The 24,057-nt window shown below is 36.2% G+C and overlaps 1 protein-coding gene across 5 annotated transcripts in view; it reads left to right on the forward strand.

Annotated features, from left to right (window-relative positions):
- The window catches only part of mRNA-cap (RNA guanylyltransferase and 5'-phosphatase mRNA capping enzyme), a 548,400-nt gene that overhangs the window by 234,897 nt on the left and 289,446 nt on the right, over positions 1-24,057 (forward strand). For all 5 annotated transcript variants that reach the window (XM_090376079.1, XM_090376080.1, XM_090376082.1 and 2 more), the window contains one exon: positions 4,397-4,427. In XM_090376079.1, the coding sequence (XP_090232205.1) occupies positions 4,397-4,427 (31 nt within the window). The remainder of the gene's footprint in view (positions 1-4,396; positions 4,428-24,057) is intronic.

A 24,057-nucleotide genomic window follows, 5' to 3' on the forward strand; every position in this document is an offset into this window, starting at 1 on the left:
AGGTAATCCTATTCGTCCTCTCCAAAACTAACCTCTTCACACTCATCAGGTGTAGAGGGGACAATCTACTACTAATATCACCTAATGCTACATTAATCAATCTCCTATGTCTCAAGTCATCATGAAGTTTCTGGATCCATGTATTCAAAACCTTCTTTTGGTACCACATGATAATTCTGGACAAATGGGCATCTTTGAATGGTGCCTTGATCCTAAATCCATGGGGAATAAGATTATGATCCCTGCAATGGTAGGCAAACCTTAAATGCTGTTGCTGTTTGGACTCACCTATGCTGTATCTTTGGAACCTTCGGATGTGCCGCAGAACTGTATGGCCATAAACATTAACTATATCTGCAATAAGGCCTCTAAGGATGGGATTATTCATACCACAAATTTAAAAATATACACCAACCATTTATAAATGATTTAATAATAAAATAAAATAGAATAAAATGATACAAAATAAAATATAAAATGATACAAAATGTTACATGGGGGAGACAGGACGGCATCTCAAGGACCGCCTGAGGGAACATTCAAGAACGATACGGACCACACAGCTCAATAAATCCGCCATTGCTGAGCACTATTGGGAAAAACAACACCAGATCTCCCCCCCCCCCCGACAACGCTGTCATCCTTGACCGAGCGCATAGATTTTGGGACTGCAAGTGGCTGGAAAGTCTGTGGATTGAATCCTCTGGCAACAATAGCATGAACAGAGACAGGGGAGTTAGGCTTCACCCCCTTTTTGAGGCGGTGGTTTTTGCCAGAGATAAACGTTTTAGTTTTCCACGTCCCCAGACCACTTCCGGTTCTGGTACAAGTGAAAGGAATACCGAGTATGCGCCTGGTCATCCACGTGTGCCGTGAACCTGGTACTTAAGGATGTGTCGCTTAAATGTTCATTATTGCTGAGGAAGGAGGTAGACACCTCCGAAAGCTTTAATAGTGTTTTTATCGATTTTAAATTTATATTTTAATGCATTTATTTTAATTTATTTTATTTTTGTTGTAAATTAGTTTTTTGTAAATATTATTTTACAGTCTTTTGTATCATTTTATTCTATTTTATTTTATTATTAAATCAGTTATAAACGGTTGGTGTATATGTTTAAATTTGTGGTATGACAGATGATGATGCAGGCAATTATATGTACTGCTAAAATAGTTAACTTAAAATAATTCCTCATGAGAAATTTATTATTACAACTCAATATATCTAAATAAATAAGACAATATTATTGAAGACTTTTGCAAATATGCATGCTCATGACACAATATAAGAAAAACTTTATTGAAACAAGTATATGGTTGATATATAGTGGTTAATATTGCATTCTAATATTAAAGTTAATTGTTCCTAAAAATTCATTCACAATTTTGCCTTACAATTTTTATTTAATATGTTCTTTAACTTCTGCTACAGCTTTTGTAGAGCAATATCAGTGCTCCTAATGCTTTCTTTTTGTCTCTTCCAAATATTTTGGTTACAGATTTGTATTTTATAATGAAGCATTCTTTACCATGTGTATTCTGAACTTTGGTTATTCTTTGTTATAATTTTGTTAGATAAAGATTGCTTTATTTGACAAAATTATTGTTCTGTTTTTAATAGAAAGTTGTATTTATACAGTTTATAAAATAATTTATTGGTATTAGTCTTGTGACAATTAATTCATGTGATGCCAGTTAAATATGACATTGATTTTGAGATATGTTTATTATGTCAGTAGGTGGGGGACAAATTAGGTATGTATGCATAGCAGTACATTTTCAAACATGTTAAGTTTTTTCTTCGTTTAATGTTTTTCCAATTATTTTCATGTAGCATTCTAAATAGATATATTATGAAATTTAATGAAAATCTGATTAAAAAAAAAAAAAAGAAGAATTAATAAATAACCAAAGATATACTTTAAAGAAATCATTGGAGTTCAGTTCAGCCTGTAGAATTTTAATGAAATTATGAATGGCTCTTCAAATCTTCCTAAAAGAACCAATATAAAATTTCACAAAAATTTCTTCACCAGGAGTTGAATTGTTATATGTAGAACACATATATGGAAACTAATTGGTGCTATTGCTTTTGCAAATACACATAATAATGTATAGAAATTTTATATTTCTAGTAAGTTAAAAAGCATTGAAAATATAAAATAAATGTTTATTTCTTAAGTTAAAATATTGAGTAACTTGATTTCCTTTTCATTTTTAAACTCAAGGCAAGTCAGCATTAGTAGACGCATATGAGGCAAGAAACAAGCTTATATAGCATTAGCGGGGGAAAAAAAAAAAAAACCTTCCTGTTTCACCCATCCATTCATTCCAAAAGTTTGTCTAGTTCAAAATTGAATTTATTTAAGCTGTCAGCTTCCACAACGATAGATGGAAGTTTATTCCAGCAATCAACCACCCGCTGGCTGAAGGAAAATTCCCACACATCTATCCTGCAACTGTCTTTCCTCAATTTGAAATTATGACCGCTCAGGTTTGTGATCTGAGCAAGAGAAAGAATCCCAGCAGCATTGAGCTTGCTGAAACCATTAAAGGCCTTATACACCTTAATCAGATCACCTCTCAGGTGCTGAGTCCCAGATGCTGCAATTTGCAGAACTTAAGCCTATCTTGATAAAAAAGCAACCTTTTGTTTCGTTCACTAAATCTCGTTGTCCTTCTCTATACTCGTTTTAATAGCTCAACATCTTTCCTAAAAATGAGGCATCCAGACCTGTATGCAGTACTCAAATTGTGGCCTGACCATTGCCTTATACAAGGGGACGATCACCTTCTTATTCCTGCTAGCAAAATTCATATGTCATTGACAAGACCCCGTGAGCTACTCTTGCAACATGTCTGCACTGCTCAGAAAACTTCATATTTGACTGCACAGTTACCCCAGGTTCTTTTCATTCTCCGCTACTGTGAGTGTGTAGTACTGCACAGTTGGTATGTTATGGAAATAAATTCTGTTTCACTGAGAAGACAGATAAAAACATAGATTTATTAGGTAAAAACTCTTTTAATATCAAAACACAAGTCAAAAAGTTAAAAATAAAAATGAAGTAAATAAACCACAAAAGCTTTCGAACATAAGTTGTCCTTCCTCAGTTGTGAACGTTATTACAAAAATAATAAAGAATGTCATGTGCCCGGCCATGGTGGTCATGGGAGGTGAAACTTGTGACACAGGTGCAGACAATCAGCAGTTGGAAGTAGAGGCTTGTGGTTGTAACTGCAATGCTAGGGTATGCTCTCTGTGCCAATGTTTATCATTCAGGAGGATGACTACTTCAGTGGTGGGATGGATGTGACTTCCTTTGTTCCAGTTGAAGGAATCGCAACAACACGAGATGAGGAGATTCAATCAGATGCTACGATTGCTAGTGGTGGGATTGGTCGATAATCTCAATGTCGCGGCATGGGTCGGAAGAATCCATCCCAGCAGCATTGAGTTGAGTAGACCAGAAGTGCTCCAGTATCGCTGGGTGCTCTAAATCCATGGAATGGATTGCTCTTTCATGTTCAGAGACTCGACCTTTGAGTCTCCTGTCAGATTCACTAACGTAGCAGCCACAGCAGGAAATGTACACCAAATTGCTCTGCAAGAGGGGAGTGAAATCATTGTCTTTATCCTCGAAATGTGTGACTGCAATATCCTGCCTGGAAGCTGTAAGCACTTTATCCTGTAAGACCCTAGAGAGTTGTTGTGACGTGTTAGGGTAGTAGGGGATAATGGCGGTCGAGGCAGAGTAATTGTTATGTGTGGCCCTAGTGTTAGCTGCATGGTCGTGGGCCTGCTGTTCACACCTATCTAAGGCACTGGTAGGTTTGCTTTTACCCTAACAATCTGTGTACCTCTCATCCACAGAACTGGAGTGGATCCATGCACAGGTTAGCAGGTAGTTGATTGGTGGAACAGACTTGCATCTTTTGTTGTGAAAGTTGATGGCCTAGCTGGACAGGCATTTGGAATGAATGGAGGGATGAAATGGGAGGTTTTTTTTTTTTTTTTTCTGGCTGATAACTGCATAAGCTTGCTTTCTTGCATCGTATGCCTCTAGTAATGCTAATGCTAATTAATATTTATCCTGGACAAGTTGTGCATACACGATCTTGAATTCTGCATTTTGAGCAGCATGTAAGATGATCTCTCACATTAATAAGTGACTTTCACCTTCTAATTGCAATTTATTCATTTGTAGTAACCCAAATTTACAGAAGCATTTAATGTAATATGTTTGCTTTGTATAGAAATTTGTAAGTTCTGTAATTGTTACAGTTGAACCTGTAATAGTAAAGAATACAAATACATAAATTCATTAAAAAATTAACATAAAATTCTAATGTTAATTTGTTTTTCAAATAATATATGAATATATTATCCTTTTAGTGTTGATGCTGCAGTGAGCTGCTTTGCTAAGGTAAGTTAGTTATTGAAGAAATTGTTTTGTTAATTTTATTATCATTTTATATATTTTTAAAATATTTTATGACTGTGCCAAGTACATTGTCTGTTCAAGTCAACAATTATTTAAAAAATAATGTCCATTTTTAAGTTTTATTTAAAACTTGTTATTTAATACTTTAAACTTAAGTGTGACTAAGGCTATTTTTTTTTTTTTTATGTAAACCCCAAACACGAGAGGTATTAGAACCTATAGTACTTAGTACCATGCTTGGGTTGGAGGTTGAGAAGACGAAAGAAGATATTTGTTGACATTGGACTTGAACTTCTGTAGACTGTAATTTTCAAGAAATACGTATGAAGGAAGGTTGTTCCAGAAAATGGCAGTTGAATGAATAAACGAGGAAGATGAAAAGTTGGTTCTGTGAGTTTGGAGTTGGACAGTAAATGGATGTTGGCTAGTGGCGGCATGTGTTCGGACTGTTTTGAAAGAGAGAGCGGGAATTATAGAAGTCAATTCAGAAGAACAGTGCCCATGGAAGTATCTGTAGAAGAGGCATGCAGCAGAAACAGTACGTATATGAGACAGTGAGTGGAGAGACTCTGTTAGAGATGGATCATTAATTAACCTAACTGCCCTCTTCTGAATGGAATCAAGAAGCCTGAGAGAGGTTTTGGAGGCACCACTGCAGATGTGGGAACAATATTCCATGGCAGGGTGGATTTGCGATTTATACAGAGTGAGCAGCTGTTTGAAAGAAAAGTAACGCCGAGACCGAAAGAGAAAACAAAGTTTTTTAGATGCAGAGGAAGCAATATTTGTAATGTACTTGTGCCAAGAGAGATTAGAAGTCAGGGAAATCCCCAAAAGAGATATATCATTTTGCCTAGAAATTGGAGTGTCACTAAAGATAAGCAGAGAAGCAGAAGAATCCTTTTTGCTAGATATAAGGCAAAACTGAGTTTTAGAAGGTTTGAAATCAACTATGTTGCCTTTGCCCCACTGGAGAATTACCTGAAGATCGGCATTTAAGGAATTGGTAGCAGATTTTCGAGAAGTCGAAGCTGATTGAGCAGGACAAGGTTTCTCAAAATGGAAAGTGGAATGCAATGTGCTATCATCGGCAAAACTATGGATAGGATTTCCAGTCAATAGAAGAAGGTCATTAATATGGGGAAAGAACTGAACCTTGGGGGACACCGCATTAGTGGAGAAGTAATTTCAAAAAGCAGAAGACAGAGCCATCTACCATCACCCTCAGTGAGCGATCAGAGAGAAAACTGGATAACCAATTATTAAAAACAGTTGGTAAACCATAAGATGGAAGCTTGTTTAGAAGACCTTTATGCCAAACACGATTGAAAGCCTTTGAGATGTCGAGAGCAACTACTTGTGTTTCACCGAACCTTTCCATTGAATTAGTCCATAAATGGGTAACATAAGCCAGGATATCACCAGTGGATTGACACTGACGGAATCCATACTGGCAATCGTTGATCAGACGGAAGGTTTCTAGGTAGTTTAAAACTTGGCGGTTAATTGATTTTTCCATTACTTTAGAAAGAGTAGAAGTAATTGCAATGGGACGATAATTGAATGGGAGGGATTTGTCACCCTTTTTAGGAACTGGCTGGATATGAGCAAATTTCCAGGCAGAAGGAAAAACACCTTTGGAATAAGAAAGTGAAAAGGTGGCAAAGAATAGGAGTAAGTTCAGGAGCACAGGTTTTGAGAACAAGTGGAGAAATACCATCACAATCTGGAGCTTTCTTAGCATCAAGATTTGTCAAAATCCTTCTGACATCCTTTTGACGGAAGACCACAGGGGGCATTGAATGGAGTGTGTTGGGAATGGTGGGAGGTGTTTTACCAAGGTCATTAATACATGAGCTGGAAGAAAAATGGGATGCTTGCAGGTCAGCTTTAACCTGGGCAAGTGACAACAGAACCATCTGGTTTGGACAGAGGTGGGAGCAGAGATGGGCAAAAGTTGCTGCCAATAGCTTTGGCAAGAGACCAGAATGCTAGACTACCATTAGGGCAAGAAGCAAGTTTTCTACTCTTAGCCTGTTCAAACTCTAGTTTGGACTGATTAATAACTGCTTTACAATTGTTGCGAGCTTTGGTGTACGCAGAAAATGAAACTGAAGAGTTAGAAACAAGCCAATTACGATATGCAACGTTCTTCTCTTGAACAGCCTTAGCACAGTTATTGGAAAACTAAGGCTTAGATAAAGGACTAGATTTTAAACTGGAGTGTGGGATAAAGGATTCCATTCCTGCAAGAATAATTTCACTGACACGATCTGAGCAAACGTTGACATCAGAAGTTTTGAAACAGTAATCCAACCAAGGAAAAGAAGTCTCGCAGGTCATCCCATTTTGCATTTGTTTTCAAATAATTCACTGAGAATTTTTTTTTTTTTAGATGGATGTAAGGTGCACGTTTCAATGTATATGTATTTTTTCCCCTAACCATGTATGTTTCTCTTACACGACCAGTCATGTTGGATATAGAATACAACAAAAATTAACTGGATGAAATTAAGTGATTTAGATCAAAGTCAAAACCATAAAGGAGTTATAATAAAGATCATATTGCTTTACTCAAATAGACAGATAGATAGTTTTATTTACACACACACCCACCCACTGGTGTTCAAAGAAAGTGTGTTACCTCTTAAAATTATAATTGTCTTCTGAATAACGTAAGTATATGGCAGTATTTCTTACATATTGCATCAGATAAAATTGACATGCATAGGTGATGACGTAATATTGCATTAGCTGTTACTTTCAGTTATATAAGCTATATCTTGCACAGCTTTGCCGATGCAACGCTGTGCAAGAGTTGCAGTCATTCCTTGCTTGTGTCAGGATGTCGAGTTACGTGAGGAAGGATGTTCTTCCTGTCATATTGCTTATAAAGTGTCTTGTAATCAGTCAACAGTGAGCAGATTTCTTTCCGAACTTAAGAATACTGGTTCTGCTGATAGGAAAAAAGGAACCGGACCCAAACTAGTCTCGACACCAAAACAGGACCACATTTTGAAGTGCTTATGCGTTAAAAACTGTAAAGTTTCTTTGTCAGAGCTGAAAAAAGAATGGGAAGAACACACAGGAGTGGGAGCAAGTGCAGTAACAATCAGAAGACGCCTCTTCAAAAATGGAATAGTAGCCCGTCGTCCTAAGAAGCCCCCTCCTCGCACAAAAAATGAAAAAGGTCCAATTAATTTGGTGTAAGGAGCACGTCAAATGGACCCCCGAGCAGTGGAAGTCCAGTTATTTTCTCGGATGAGAAGAAATCCAACTTGGATGTCTCTGATGGGAGATGAACGATTTGCCGTAGATGTGGTGAAGAATATCATCCACACTGTATGGTGTCTACAGTGAAATTCCCTACCAGCCAAATGACATGGGGGTGCATTTTGTATCGTGGAGTAGGTCACCTGAATTTTATAAAAGGTTCCGTAAATTCCAAGAATACCTGGCTATATTGGAATGCAAATTGCTGCCACCCATTAGAGACCATTTCAACCTGCCAAGTAGCTGCTTCTTTTTGGATGACTCTGCTCCTTGTCACTGGGCGAAAAGTGTAAGTAGGTACTTCTGTAGTTACTTTAGCTACATTTCTGCATTAGAGGTTCGACAGTAATGTGTTTACATTTGTTATAGGTGAAAAAAACAGTCCATTACAACTGTTAGCTGGCCAGGGAACAGTCCGGGCCTGAATCCTATAGAGAACTGTTGGCATTATGTGGAATCTACAGTTGCCAGAAAGAAACCAGACTTGCCAGAAAATAAACCCTTCATGAACTTCAGGAATCCATAATTCGTGTTTGGAACCACGAACTATCAGTTGATTATCTTCAGAAATTGAGCTTGTCAGTGCCCTGACAGTGTGCTGCTGTCATCAGGGCCAGAGGCAGTTCAATTAAATATTAGTTTGCACCTGGTGAACTTTCCATTTTGTTTTCCATTTAAAATGATAAACTGAAGCAAATTGAAGGCTTCTGATAACATTTCAGTCATAATTGTTTTGTTTACCAAAACTGCTGTATAAAGGTTGCAAATGCTCATTTTGAAAAATTGAGAGCACGTGTCAATTGTTAGTTAGCTTTGCCTTAACTATTAATAAATATATTTTGTTTATATTTGTGATGCTAGTTGTTAATGTAATGTACCATTGTGAAAAAGGGTTAGAAATGTGAAATTCCTAGGTGATGCACTTTCTTTGAACACGTGTGTGTGTGTGTGTGTGTGTGTGTCTGTGTGTGTGTGTGTGTGTGTGTGTGTGTGTGTGTGTGTGTGTGTGTGTGGACAAAAAGGTAAAAATCTGTATATGGTAGGGGAGTTGGGCTATAAGGTGTAGTAACCATGTAAGAATAGGGAGAACCTGGAAGTAAAAAATCAATTTACCTAAAATAAAATGCAATTAATAAGGGCATAATAATTGTAAGAACCAGCAGCTGTGGGTCCTAGGATTTTAACTACTTCTTCAAAAGCGTCGGCAGCAAAAATCGTAGGAGCCACAACAATAGTCCAGGTCTTTGTTTCTGTTATGATGTATATGTAAACGGTATACGTATACATCACAGCCAACCCGACCAGAAGGAAGAATAAATTAATATATAAACTATAAAATAAAAATAATAATGAAAAATAAAATCCTGTGGAAAGAGAAGTATGAAATTTAAACTCAAACATATCTAAGAGATGGCGCAAAAACAAGAAAACTTACTGTCTGTATGGACCGGAAGACGTTGTTGTCAATGGTGATTGAAGGAGAGCTGAGTGTTCACTTGCAGTGTATATGTGTCATTTGGAGTAACCCCATGTGGAGGGGGGAAAGGGCGTGAAATCGTAATCTGGAACTATGTCACCTTGTGACAGGGAATTGAGCAATTAAACAGATGAGACAAAAAGCCAGCAGAGGGAGAAACAAAAACTAACAGAGTAGTGTGGAAAAGACACTAAACTTTGTAATAGAAGAAACAAGTAGCGATGGTAGAGAAATAGCATCTTTATTTCTTTCGGCCAGCCTAATTTCTCACAAGAAATAAAATGTAGTAAAGAGAACAGCAGAAAGTAATTGAAATGGAGGTGAATAAAGTAGTGTTCGGGTAGTCAGGGGTTGCAAGCCCATACCACAGATGGCCCCTGGATGGATGACTGGACATTTGCTTCATGTGTTTAAGTCAGTAGTGGCAATGTCAAAGAAAATAAAATAAATAAGGTAATAGGATAAAAAATGAGATAAAAATACATAAAAACCGATGACAAAACAAGAAACATAATACCCCTGTGTTTCTTGTTTTGTCATTGGTTTTTGTGTATTTTTAATTTTATTTTTTATCCTATTATCTTATTTCTTTGACATTGCCACTATTGATTTAAGCACATGAGGCAAATGTCCAGTCATCCGTCCAGGGGGCCATCTGTGGTATGGGCTTGCAATCCCGGACTACCTGAGCACTACTTTATTCACCTCCATTTCAGTTACTTTCTGCTGTTCTCTTTACTACATTTTATTTCTCTACTATCACTACTTGTTTCTTCTGTTACAAAGTTTAGTGTCTTTTCCACACTACTTTGTTAGTTTTTGTTTCTCCCTCTGCTGACTTTTTGCCTCATCTGTTTAATTGCTCACTTCCCCGTCACATGGGTACAGTTCCGGATTACGATTTCACACCCTTTCCGCTCCCACACGGGGCTACTTCAACTGACACATGTATATACTGCAAGTGAACACTCAGCTCTCCTTCAATCACCATTGACAACAATGTCTTCTGGTCCATACAGACAGTAAGTTTTCTTGTTTTTGCACCATCTCTTAGATATGTTTGAGTTTAAATTTCATACTTCTCTTTCCACAGGATTTTATTTTTCATTATTATTTTTATTTTATAGTTTATTTATTATTTTATTCTTCCTTCTGGTCTCTGTCGGGTTGGCTGTGATGTATATGTATACCATTTATACATGTACATCATAACAGAGACCTGGACTGTTGTTGTGGCTCCTACGATTTTCACTGCCGACCCTTTTGAAGAAGTAGTTAAAATCCTGTCTTTTGGTTCTTGCAATTATTATGCTCTTATTAATTGCATTTTCTTTTTATTTCAGGTAAATTGATTTTTTATTTACTGGTTCTCTCTATCCTTCCATAGTTACTACATCCTATAGCCCAACTCCCCTACCATATACACAAATATACTGATTTTTACCTTTTTGTCTGTTATTCATTATGGTTGTCAGTCCTTTCTCTGTTTACCGTAGTTCCCGGATCCATAACCCGTCTTATATACATTTTATTAATTTTGCTTAAACTCTTATAGCTCATTCCTGTTTTATTAAACTTTTGTAATTTCATTGCATCTTTATATATACAGTATATATAATATTTATATACAGTGCTTTTTTTTTGGGATGGTACGCAACTGTGCGGCATACCGGCACCTTAATTAATAGTGACGTGTGACATTTGGATGTAATGCACTTCGAAATTTGTAATATTCCGTAAATTTTTTTCCCATTTACCTACTATTCAAATAAGCTTAAAATTATTTAACTAAATTTGAATTTTTTACTGTCTATTCTTAAGATATTTTTTATATGAAACTGTATAACCATTTTTATAATTCTAAATTACTCAGTCGGACCTCTGTTTAACGAAGTCCTTTTATAGCAAATTATTTTGAATTCCCCTTGGAAGTTACATTTAAATTCTTTCCATTGAGCGAAGAAAATTTTCATATAGCGAACAGATTAGGAGAAAATTAACTCTGTACGCACTGTTTGCATTTCTGGCCTTCAGGCAATTTAGGCAGTTAGTCCTGCTGCGCGAATTAAGAGAGCTAATACATTCTACAACTTAGTGGTAACCGATAAAACCTATCTGACCACCTTTCCCACATACAGAGAAGTCGCGCTAGTCAAGAGTGAGCAGTTATGGTGTATTCCCTATGGGCTCTGGCCTACTTTCTACTGCAGTGATGTCCAACCTTTTCCCGTATAGGGGCCATATTCAAAAAAATTCAAAGTTAGATTCCCTTAGTGTGTTGCATTTTCCATATCTTGTTGCATATAAAAGTAAAATTGAAAATATATTTGAAAATTTTATTAAGTACAATACACAATTACATTTACTGAACAAAACATTTAATGAGAATTTTTTTGATAATTAACAAAATTTAAAATGCTGTTTTAGTTCACTTTCCTTGTGGGCCGTAGGTTGGACACCTTTGTGAATCAACTGTAAGCGCCCCATTCGAGAATTAGAAAAGTGATTATCTTTTACCCCGACAAATAATCATCTGTTGTTTTGCAGAAGGGCGTTATCCACATTTTTCCATAAATTTTCCCTATCTCTGTTTACATGGTCACAGTACCTGAATATTCGAATGAAACCGACATTTTGGAAAGTTTCAAAAAAATAGAAAAGAAAAAATTCAAATTTAAGAACTAGTGACAATACTGATGATGAGAGACGGGAAAAGAGGACAACGAAGATATTAATCCTTCTAAACATGAATTTTTGACATTTGGTGAAAGTGAAGTTAGAAAATTGTCAATTAGGTTACAGTTAAATGTGAAAGAGATGCAATTTGTGGATTTCGGGGATACCTAATTGATAAGAAGGTTTCGGAAGAATTTGATGAATGCTATGAGTACGATACAAATTTCATCGAGTGAGTGTGAATGAGGATTTTCACAAATGAATCTGATCGCTAACCCAAGCAGCGCTTCGTTAATGACAAAAACATTTTCTTAAAATTGTAGGCCCACCTCTGACCCGCTTCGATCCAGCAAAATATGTCGATTCATGGCTGCTTCGGAAACGTCATTCAGCAACCGACACACAAAGAGGAAGAGTTGGCATAGGACAGGGGTCGGCAACTTGCAGCTCGCGAGCCGCATGCAGCTCTTTTAACATGTAACTGCGGTTCTTTAACTTTACAGCTCACATGAAGCACAATTTGAAATGGAGTTAAGAAGACTTAAAAATCAAGGACATGTGGAGAGCAAGACTAAAATGCCTTGAAACTGAAATTGAGGGTTTGGAGAGGCAAAAGGCTGCCCTTGCACAAATAGATGGCGATAGATGAGTTTAAAATGCAGACCAAAATTGTGTTTGATGCATGGAGTAGCTTACTGGACCCATATATAAATTTGAAAATATTTGCGTTTGGACTACTCTGTTTTAAGTTCAACGTATTTCTGCGAGAAAATATTTTTTAACATGAACTATATTAAAAATAAATCAAGAAACCGTCGTCTGAACAATGCGAGCATGTTTAATTATGATATATTCGCAATGATGTTGAGAGACACTTGCTCAAGAAGTTCATCGGCAAAAGTCACATTAATTTGTACCTAATTGGATGTTTGTTACGTTTTTTCAGTATTAATAAATATTTCAAAATATATTTTTTAATAAACACCTTCCCACTCTATTCCATTTCTTAAAAAACTCTCACCCCCCCCCCCCTCCTTCTCCTCCTTCCAGCTTTAGCTGAGGTGCGGCTCTTCGGATTCTCTCCCTTTTTTTTAATTAGATCAAAAATGGCTCTTCATTCAAAAAAGGTTGCTGACCTTTTTTGAGTGACCATAGGGTGCTGGATGAGAACTTAATAAAAATTTGGAATATTCTACAAAAACTTTATTATGAAATTATTTTTACTTATTTTACTCATATTTTACGTATTTTTTATATACTTGAATAATAAATTTATGCTTAATAAACTGTTAATATGCTTAATTTGTTTCTTATTCTAAAAACATTACTATAAAACAACAATATCAGGGGAAAAAAATTTTAGAGTACTTTTTCATATCATTTTAATTTTCAATTTTTCCTGATAGCAAAGAATGAGTATCACACCTATTTTTTTATAAAAAAAAAAAAAAAAAAGCACTGTGTGTGTGTGTGTGTGTGTGTGTGTGTGTGTGTTTATTTATTTATTTTTTTAATTTATTTTATTTTTTTTTTTTGCTTACACTTTCTGCAGTATTCTCTCTCTGGGGAGTTAAGGAAGCAGCAGCAATACTCATTATGTGTTATTTGGGTGGGTAGTTGCATTGTGCTCACTCTACAGGGTGGGCCAGACTAACTTATGGTCTATTCTGTAAAGTGAACATAAGGTGTGATGAAGTTTGGGGACTAGGCTGATATTTGGGAAACAAAGCTTACTAGCTATTTGGATGGATCTCCTCTGAAGTAATCTCTTTGAAATTGGATACCACTTCCAACCTTCTGCAATTTCTGGAAACATTCTTGATAGTTGTGTTGTTTATTTGTATTTTTTTTCAATTGCTAATAGTTTGTGTCATATTCTGATTAATTTTTTCAGCTTTACAAATTGCAATCTTTCAAGTGGGCTTCAAGCTTGGGAAACAAATCACAGACTGATTAATTTTTTTTGTTTTGCTGATTTTGATGCTATTTCTTGTTTTACAATTTCATAAAATTTGCATATCAATTTCATTACATCGGATAGTTGTTTTGGCAATTTAATGCCTTGAGATCTTAAATTGGCTTCTGCAAATAGTAGATATCAGAATTTTGTCTTTGGCAGCCATCTCTGACAAGTGTTGGGCTATTATTGCTAATCGTAACAAATTTATCAATGGTTTTAACAATTTTCGAAGTGCAACGAACACAGTCTTCTTTCTGATTTTGTTTCATAGCATGCGTACTAACCAAGTGCCTGTGTAAGTCCATTGTTGATTCTTTGCATCCTAGTATTTTTTTTACACATTGCATTGTGCTTCATCATCATTTCTCTTGAAATATTTTCATACATCATTATATATGATGTAAAGGGAAGGGAAAAGTGACTGTGGTGGTCTGAAACCTTATTTAAATTCTATACAGTGGGACCAACTGATGATGTTACCAACAGCAAATTCAAAATGGGAAGCATTCGAAGAATTAATCTTGGAAGCTACTAGGCTTTTCATACCAACTAAGAAATATTATTCAAGGTTTAGGCCTAAATGGATGTCAGATGAACTAAAGAGACGTGGCAGAGAAGAAAAATGTGTGGGATGCACATAAATTGTCAGGAAACACAGATGACTATGGTAGATACAAACTAGTCTCTAATCAAGTCGCAAAGGAGGTTAGGCAAGCGAAGGCAGATTACAAGAAATCTTTGGAGACGGATACAAAGAAAAACAGTGAAGACTTCTTTACTTATGTAAACTCTAGAAGGAAGGAGATTAATCAGATTGTTCCAATTCATATTGAAGATTTGACTGTTGGTGATCCTGCTCAGGTAGTTGATAAACTGAATGAGTATTTTGCATCTGCATTCACTCATGAGGAATTTTGTAGGGAAGTGGAGGCCAGAAATTTATCAAACTCTAACAGTGAGCTAAATGATTTTGTAATAACTGAGAGGAAAGTGGAGGAGAATTTGAAATTAAACATAAGAATGGCACCTTTCATATGTTTAACTTTAGGGATGGATTGGTCTATGCCATTATATTAAGGAGAAAGCACAGGAAGTAAGCAAACCCCTAGCCATAATTATGAGAGCATTGGTGGATTCATGGGAAGACCCCACAAAATTGAGATATGCAATATCTCACTCCAGTTCACAAAGGATGGTCAAACGTTGACACGAATAATTACAGACCTGTTAGTTTAACTTCTGTTCCAGGGAAAATAATGGGGTTACTGGTTAAAGAAGTAATACAGGATCATCTAGCCAAGACTGCAGTTATAATTCAGTCACACCATGGGTTTGTTAAGGAGAAATCTTGCCTGACCAATTTGATTGGATACTACAATGTGGTCACAAAGGAACTAGATGCAAAAAATAATTTTTATATGACTTGGATTTCAGGAAAGCTTTTGATACTGTTGCTCATTATTATTATTATTAGCCATATGGTGCAAGGAAGCCTGAGGCTTTTGATGCACCAGCCAAAAAAAAAATTGAGTTACCCTGAGAGAGAGAGAGAGAGAGAGAGAGAGAGAGAGAGAGAGAGAGTATCAGAAGTAGAAAGGAATGAACAAAAGAGAGAAGAATGATGATATCCAGCTGAGGACCCTAGGATTGCCAGACCCATACTCACCAGACTGAACAAATTGGAGCAGTATGGCATTAAAGGCAAGTTGCTGCTATAGACAAAGGGATGGGTTGATTGTCAGAAGACAGAGTGGTAATCAATGGACACCACTCTTCGTGGACTGTTATTGATGGAGTCCCCAGGTTTCCGTGTTGAAACCATTGTTTCCTATATTTATCTGATATTTTTGAAGGTATATCAGACTTAATGTGAAAATTTGCAGTTGATACGAAGATTGGCAGGATTGTTAATGACAGTGCATGCAGCAACAAGATCTAGAAAAATTGAGCAGATGGGCTGGGAGGTTGCAACTGAACTTTACTTTGCATTTGTCAAAGTTAATGCATATGGTTAGTGGTAATCGCAGAGTAATATACCTACTGTGTGGTATTACACTTGGGGTAGTGGAGAATGAAAAAGACCTGAGGGTAATTGTGCAGTCAGATTTGAAGTTTTCAGAGCAGTGCAGATAGGCTGCCAGAGCATCTCATAGGGTCTTGTCAATGATATACTGATAAACACCTTTACTAGGAGAGATACGGAGGTGATTATCCCTTTCTATAAGGGAATGGTCAGGCCACACCTTAACTACTGCATACAGGTCTGGAGGCCTCATTTTAGAAAGGATGTAGAGCTGCTAGAATGAGTACAGAGAAGGGTAACGAGATTGTTGAGGAGAACAAAAGAGTCCTCTCACCAAGAAAGGCTTAAGTTCTGTAAATTGTATCGTCTAGAGACTTAGGCAACTGCAAGGTGATCTGATTGAGGTGTATAAGGCTTTGAATGGTTTGAGAAAGCTCAATGCTAATGGGATTCTTTCACTTGCTCAGAAATTTGAATTTATGCATTCAAGTGGGCATAAATTCAAATTGAGTTGCGACATTTGCAGAATAGGTTTGGTCAAATTTGCCTTTGGCCAGCGAGTAGCTGATTGCTGTAACAAACTTCCATTTGTTTTTGTGGAAGTTGATAGCTTAAATAGATTCAAGGAAGAACGGGTCAGACTTTTGGAGCTAATGGATAGGTGAAATGGGAAGGGTTTTTTATTTGTCTGATGATGTTATAAGCTTGCTTTCTTACATCATATGCCACTACTGATGCTAATATTGGTCTTTCCTTGGTATTGGAGTGTTTTCAAATTTTCATGTCTCTGTATTGGAAACAGTGGAAGGCCGTGTCTGACATGTCTTCCCTGTAATACTGTACATCTTTGTTTCAGTCTGGGAAAGCCACGAACATGATTCAGCTATATAAATTCATCTGCACTCATAATTTGTCATATAAATAGGGCTACTGGGATTAGCATCACTGGGTGGTTATTGAACTTTTTGCTTCGGGAAGTGCTGTCGTTTGCAGTGGAATTTTTTTTTGTGTGTGTGTTTTGTGATTTTTGACTATATTCTCCTCAATACGGTAAGCTCCCACTATTCACGGGAGTTACGTTCCAGAGAAATGCTGCGAATACTGAGTTATGGCTCCCATAGTAATAAAAGGGTTACGTTCCAAAGTATGAAATATATAAGAAAAACTAGTCTAAAATTTTGTCTATGTATGTATTATATGTACCTTCATAATATGACTATGTACATAGTGAAATGCAAGCATAAGGCATCGAAATTAAAATAAGAAACAATTTTATATTAAATGTAATATTTATTAGAAATTTCAAACAAATCTTTCAAACCAACACCTTTGCTAGCTAAAAAACATCCCACCAGTGTTATCACCAGTTTCGCTAAAGTGTTGTTAAAAGTATTTTGCCTTTTCACAAATGATGAGTGAACGTAACGGAATTTTATTTTGAGTTCGGTCTTCTATCCACAGATTTAAAGCCTTTTCCATTTTTTCTAATTTAACATCATGAGTTACAGAGCAAATTTTTTTAAGCAATTAGCAAATTTTCACGGACACTACGGCGGATTTTTTTTTTCTTCTGATTTCTTCATTGATCGTACCATTGACTTATTGATTTTATAATGTATTGATTTTGCTACTGACGAGACACTTTCACCATTAGAAATTTTGTCTAATAACTCAATTTTACTTGCTAATGTCATCACCTTCTTTGATCTTTTCACAGTTCCCTCGTTATTCGTAGCCATATTTTTGTAGGGGTTAGAAAAGAACTTGTCCACAATAGTCGCTTTCTTCCGTTAACACACTCGAAAAAGTCTGTTTACACTAACACACTGCAGACCGGTAGATTTTTCACTTTTGTAAGCCTATAAATTTATAAAATTATTTAATTTATAAGCATATAAATTAAAAGCAAATGACGAAACCTTCCATGACAAGCGCATAACACATACTGAACAAGGATTAGCGAGAAACATCCATGCTCGCGATTTTGTCACCCCTCTCCCCCACCCACTGAATGCTATTTTGACCGGGAAAGATGATTTTAGCCACGCCCATGTTTTTTTATGGTGGAAAATGTTCACGGCACTTTAAAATTCACATTTTTTTTTAGGTTTCATTTTATATTAAATCAGCGACCGCGAATAAAGGAGGTTTACTGTATATCGTAAGTGGAGGGGGGAACCAAACGTTTTTTTTTTTTGTTCGTAAAGATCTTAATTTGGTTGAATGTGCTGATGATAGTCTTACATTGTTTTATTGATGACGTGAGTTGGGAATTCATTATCTGTAGTTAGAGTGTTGGTGGATAGTTTCTGTGTTAAGAGATTTACAGTTACAGATCCAAAGAACTCACATTGTATTTGACTTAAGAATACCTATTTTGGTAGAAAACGGATAAGAGGAGTTGTAGTTAGTATATGCTTAATATCATGGATGATCACCATGTTATGCCCTGAAAGTTACATTAATTAACAATATTTGTGCTTTGATACATATGCAAATCTATAGACATTACCATTAGTCCAGGCATATGATTAAGAAAGCAAGCTTATACAGAATCAGCCAAAAAAAAAAAACTACCCCTTCCCATCCATTCACTCCAAATGTTTTTTGTACCATTTGATACTTTTTCTGAGGGTGATATAATTAGATGACATTTGGTCCGAGACATAACGTGGAGTTTTATTCAGAGGCTACCGGTGGTACGTGACGGCCCCAGTAAAAGAATATTCATTGGAGCCATTGTGTACCGCCGGTGGTATACTAAAAGTACAGTTTATAAACATTTAATTCATAAAAATATCAAAAAATTTTTCAGATGCACACTAAGCATACTGTTAACAGCACTGTCGCCAACATGTTAAGTGTGGCCTGACCATTGCCTTACACAAAGGGATAATCACCTCCTTCTCCCTCCTAGCATAGTTTTCTGTTTATCATTGACAGGACCCTATGAGCTGCTCTGGCAGCCTATCTGCGCTGCCCTGAAAACTTCATATCTTACTGCACAGTTACCCTCAAGTAATTTTCCTTCTCCATTACCCTAAGTGTAGTAGCATACAGTTTGTACATTACTCTGGGATTACAGCTAACAATAAGCATTACTTAGCATTTGTTAATGTTAAATTTCACTAGCTACTCTCAGCCCATTTGCTAAAATTTTCTAGAAACCGTTACAGTACCGTATGGTCATTAGTGCCATTAACAACCCTGACAACCTTAATATTATCTGAAAACTTGCATGTTAAGTCTGATATACCTTCATCAATATCAATAATAAACACAGAAAACAACAATGGGCCCAACACCAAATTCTGGGATACTCCACTAATAACATTAGTTCACGAAGAGCAGTGTCTATTGATTATCGCTCTCTGTCTTCTCCCACTCAGCCATCCCTTTATCGATAGCAACAATTTGCCCTTAATGCTATATTTCTCCAATTTGTACAGTAGTCTTCCGTGTGCAACAGTATCAAAAGCTTTCTTAAAATCCAAGTATACGATATCAAAATTTATTTTTTGCATCCAGTTCCTTTGACTACATCATTAGCATCCAACAATCAAATTGGTCAGAAAAGACTTCCCCTAAACAAATTCATGCTCGGTCTGAAATGTAACTGCAGTCTTGTCTAGATGATCCTGCAGTGCTTCTTTAACCAGTGCCGCCATTAATTTCTCCTGAATAGAAGTTAAACTAACAGGTCTGTGATTATTCATGTCTCTGTCTGATCCCCTTTGTGAATTGGGATCATTTGCACATCTCCAGTCCATGGAATCTGAGTCCACGGAACTCTCATAATTATGGCTAAGGGTTTGCTTACTTCCCCTGCTGCCTCCTTTAATATAACTGGATAGATCCCATCCACTCCATGTGCCTTTCTTAAGTTTAACTTAGACAATTTCCCCTCCACTTTGCTCTCAGTTAATACAAAATCATTTAGCTCCCTGTCAGATTTCGATTAACTTCGGGCATTCCCCTCCCCGAATAATTTCTCGTGTGTGAATGTAGATGCAAAATATAAAGTTTGTCAGCTACCTGAGCAGGATGATCAATAGTCGAACCGTCGATATCAAGTGGACCAATCTGATTCATCCCTTTCCTTCTAGAGTTTACATAAGGAAAGATCTTGCCTTTACATCTTTTGCCAGAGAATTCTTGTAATTTTCTTTTACCTGCCTAACCTCCTTTGCGACTTGATTACAGACCATCTTATATCTGCCATATGCCTCTGTGTCACCTGATAATTTATATGCATCCCATGCAATTTTCTTTTCTGCCATGAGTCTAATTAGTTCATCTGACATCCATTTATGCCTAAACCTTGAACATTATTTTTTAGTTGGTATGAAAAGCCTAGTAGCTTCCCAGATTAATTCTTTAAATGTTTCCCATTTAGAATTTTCTGTTGGTAACATCATAAGTTGGTCCCAATGTATAGAATTTAAAAACTGTCTCAAGAACACTGTAGTCACCTTTACGAAAGCAAAAACATTTCCATTTACCAATGATGGTAGTTACATCTTTGAGTAAATCCCACATCAGCACTCTGTAATCACTGCCACCTAGTAGTTCGTTTATATTCAGATTCTTAATGCAAGAAGAATCACTGCTGATAATCAGATCAAGCATATTACTCCCTCTGGTTGCCTCTTGAACACAGCTGCTGTAGAAAAGAAATCGTCCAATAAATCCACAAAAGTCTTGCTAGTGTGCAATTGACCAACATACAATTTCCAGTCAATATTTGGGAAGTTAAAATACCCCATTATAAGACATTCTGATTTACTAGCCCACTCTATTTCTCTGTATAGTTGTACATTGTACTCCTCAGAGTCATTAGGCCTATAACACACTCCTGTTCTCAATTTTGCTTTCCCAGTGCTTATGTCGCACCAAACTGACTCTTGAGGTGTATAAGGCTTTGAATGGATTGAGCAAGTTCAGTGCTAATGGCATTCAACAGTGCACTGTCCATCCATGTCACTGGATGCACTTCCTTAGATTTTGTGTTTCTTAACTAACAGCATAACCCCTTATCCTTTCTGTACACATTGTCCCCAAATTCCAATTCTGCCTTCCTTATATCTCTGTGACACTACGTCTCTGATATCCCAACATATATGTACTTTTGATCTCTTGACCAGCACTTCAGATTCATCAAATTTATTTACTATACTCCTAGCATTGGTGTTCATGCAAGTATACATGCACCTATTCTTATTCTTAGTTACCCTAACACAGCCCATGTATTTACTTGTTCTGTGATGACTCCCAGCACTCCTAGAAATCTCCAAAACCTTGTTTTCCTGGCTGCTGCTCATTCCGGTAGATACAGTGCAAGAATCACTTTCACCTCTGCCAGCGGCTACTGTTAATCTATTAGTCTGTGTAACCTCCCAAGCTGGCAGTTTTCCAACCAACCTAATACTGCCTCGATAGATTCAGTAAAATAGTCTTGCACCCTTTCTATTTAAGTGTATCCCATCCCTGTAGAAGCAGTATCTCCTGTTAACAAGCACAGAACATACTGAGAAAAATTCCAACCCATGAGCCTTGCACAATCTCTCCAGGGCTGAATTGATTGACAAGGCTCTCATCATATACTCCCTATCGTGTCTGAGCAGAATTGTAGACAATTTCAAATTCAACCCTAACTCACTGCTTTTTTCAATATTGATCTGCACTTGTTAAGTAATTCTGTAGTTCTCGTACTGTTACTGTCATTAGTGCCAACGTAAACAACAATATCCCACTTGGTGCCCTTAAAAGATGATATCTGCTCTACAACGTCATCAGCTTTTTGCCCTTGTGGACATACCTGATCCTGTTTCACCTATTCTTTTTGCACAATACTGTATATTCCTGGTTTCTCTGACAATAGAATCATCTATAACAATTAGTTCATGTGGGACCAGTGCATTCTGTCTTGAGGATTGATGCTGTGTTGCCTGATGATCAAGTGCAAGCTGTACCATTAGTGTGGACAGCTGAGAGCTTGATTGGCCCCCAGTTTAAATCCTTTGAGGGCATCTATAGTGTTCTTCAGACTCTCATAAAGGTCCTTAACAATGCTGAATTGGCACCTAACTTCCTCACATTGTTTACATCAAGCACACAAAAATACACACTTTGGGAATATCATGTCCTGTTCCTAATAGTCCAGAAACATCAAAAAGCAGTACATTTAAAAAGGCTGTATTTCTGTCTTTTGAAGTTTTATTTCTGCCTTTTGAAGTTTGTTATAGGTATAACTTCAAAATTATGAATATAGGGCAAGTTACGATAGTCTATAAATGAGGTGGCATAAATTGAAATTGGGGAAGGATGGTTACAGGATACATGTGCAAAAGTTTGCCTTCAATAAGCAGGTAGTTGATTATTGGAACAAACTTCCATCTATCCTTTTGGAAGTGGGTAGTTTGAATAAATTCAAGAAGTAAACAAACTGTTGGAATGGTAATGTGGAGAGGTTTTTTTTTTTTTTTTTTTTTTTGTTCATTCCATATAAGCTTGCTTTCTTGCATCATTTGCCACTATTAATACTAAGTTCCTGAATCTCTCTTTTGTTTTATGGCCAGCAGGATATAAACTGCCAGGTATCTATAATGAGCTTAATGATCACAGTAGAATAAATTCATCTCTATCATTGGGTTTCCAATACTTTCAAATAATATTGGCACAAGTTAATGTGCTTTTTATAAATTTACAAATATAAAAAATAAATATGACAGCTCTAAAGATAAAGGAATTTTTATTAACATATATTTTCAAAAGTGTAGGAGTATCATTGGAAATCTCACACTTAAAGTAGATTAGCCACTCTGATTTTGATATTTGAGTCCTTAGAGAGACCTAGCTTACTTTTAGCATTTTAGATTCCAAAGTTCATCCTCTGAATTAATTAGTGATCTAAGAAATTATCCCATTAGCTGATATAGAAGGTAATTATATCAAATTATAAATATGTAATATAACAGTCGATTAGTAGCAATTTACCTACCTCCTCCAATTAAAACGGTCATGTTAAAAAAACTTGAGCAGATACTAGAATTCATATTAATCTCCTGCAAGAGAGATGAAAAGATAATAGTCATGGGTGATTTTAACATTCAATATGACTATGGAATGGAAAATGAAGACTCTCATAGCAAAAATAAATATTTATAACAATATTTGAAAGATATATTCTTCAGATTGAATTTAAAGCAGAAATGCAAACTGCCATCCAGAAAAGACAAACTTCTAGACTTGATGTTTACAAATTGGAGATAAACATAAATTATCTTACTAATTACTTTTACTTTGATCATCAATTATTACTTCCTGATTTTGATCTCAAAATTAAATTAATCAAAAATAGAAGTCAAGCATTGCTGGTATAACTTTAAGATGGCTCCCTGGGATAAACTTAGAAAAGAAATTACAAATACTGACTGGCAAATTGTCTTTAGTATTCAGGACCATAATATGATTTTGGATGCACTTTATGACAATTTAGATTTGATAATTAAAAATAGCATACCCATTAACCTTTCTAAGTTAAACACTGATAAATTTCTGTGTGGGTTTTCTAAAAGAATAATATAGGGTTTTATTTGTTGTTACAATACAATATAATTATTAGGGAAAATAATGTTTATTAAATATAAAAATACACAGGTACATGACTTATATCCAGTTTTCCAATTTAAGATTACAGGTTAAGTACAATATCATTTTGGCTTACCAGAAATATTTATCCACTTTACAAAATGCAGTGTTAAAAAGACATATGAGACCATTTTGGAAGCATTGGAAGATAGGAAATAAAAACCATAATTATGCTAATAAAATGGAAGCCATTAATGTAGATGATTTTGCTAAATATGAGGGTGGGGTATCAAAGTGTTTGTACCCTGACCTAGATAAAACCTCAGTAGGAAGATGCCTTTTTTAACATAAGTTGTCTACATATTCAATAACTAACAGGTGAAATTTCATTCTCGTAAATGATTTTACACCAGAGGATAGTATGCCCGGAATCTGAGGAAGGTCGCTGTGGTTGACAAAGGTAGAGTATCAGGCAGTGATCAAGTTCCTGCATTTGCAGGGCAAGAAAGCTCAGGAAATTGACAAAGAAATGAAAGCTGTGTATGGGCAGAATTGTCTATTCCATGACACTATCAAAAAGTGGAAACGGGAGTTCCAGTGCCATAGTACAAGT

The sequence above is a fragment of the Mastigoproctus giganteus genome, chromosome 6, assembly GCF_048544385.1.
Source record: "Mastigoproctus giganteus isolate SK-2022 chromosome 6, ASM4854438v1, whole genome shotgun sequence".
Lineage (NCBI taxonomy): Eukaryota > Metazoa > Arthropoda > Arachnida > Uropygi > Thelyphonidae > Mastigoproctus > Mastigoproctus giganteus.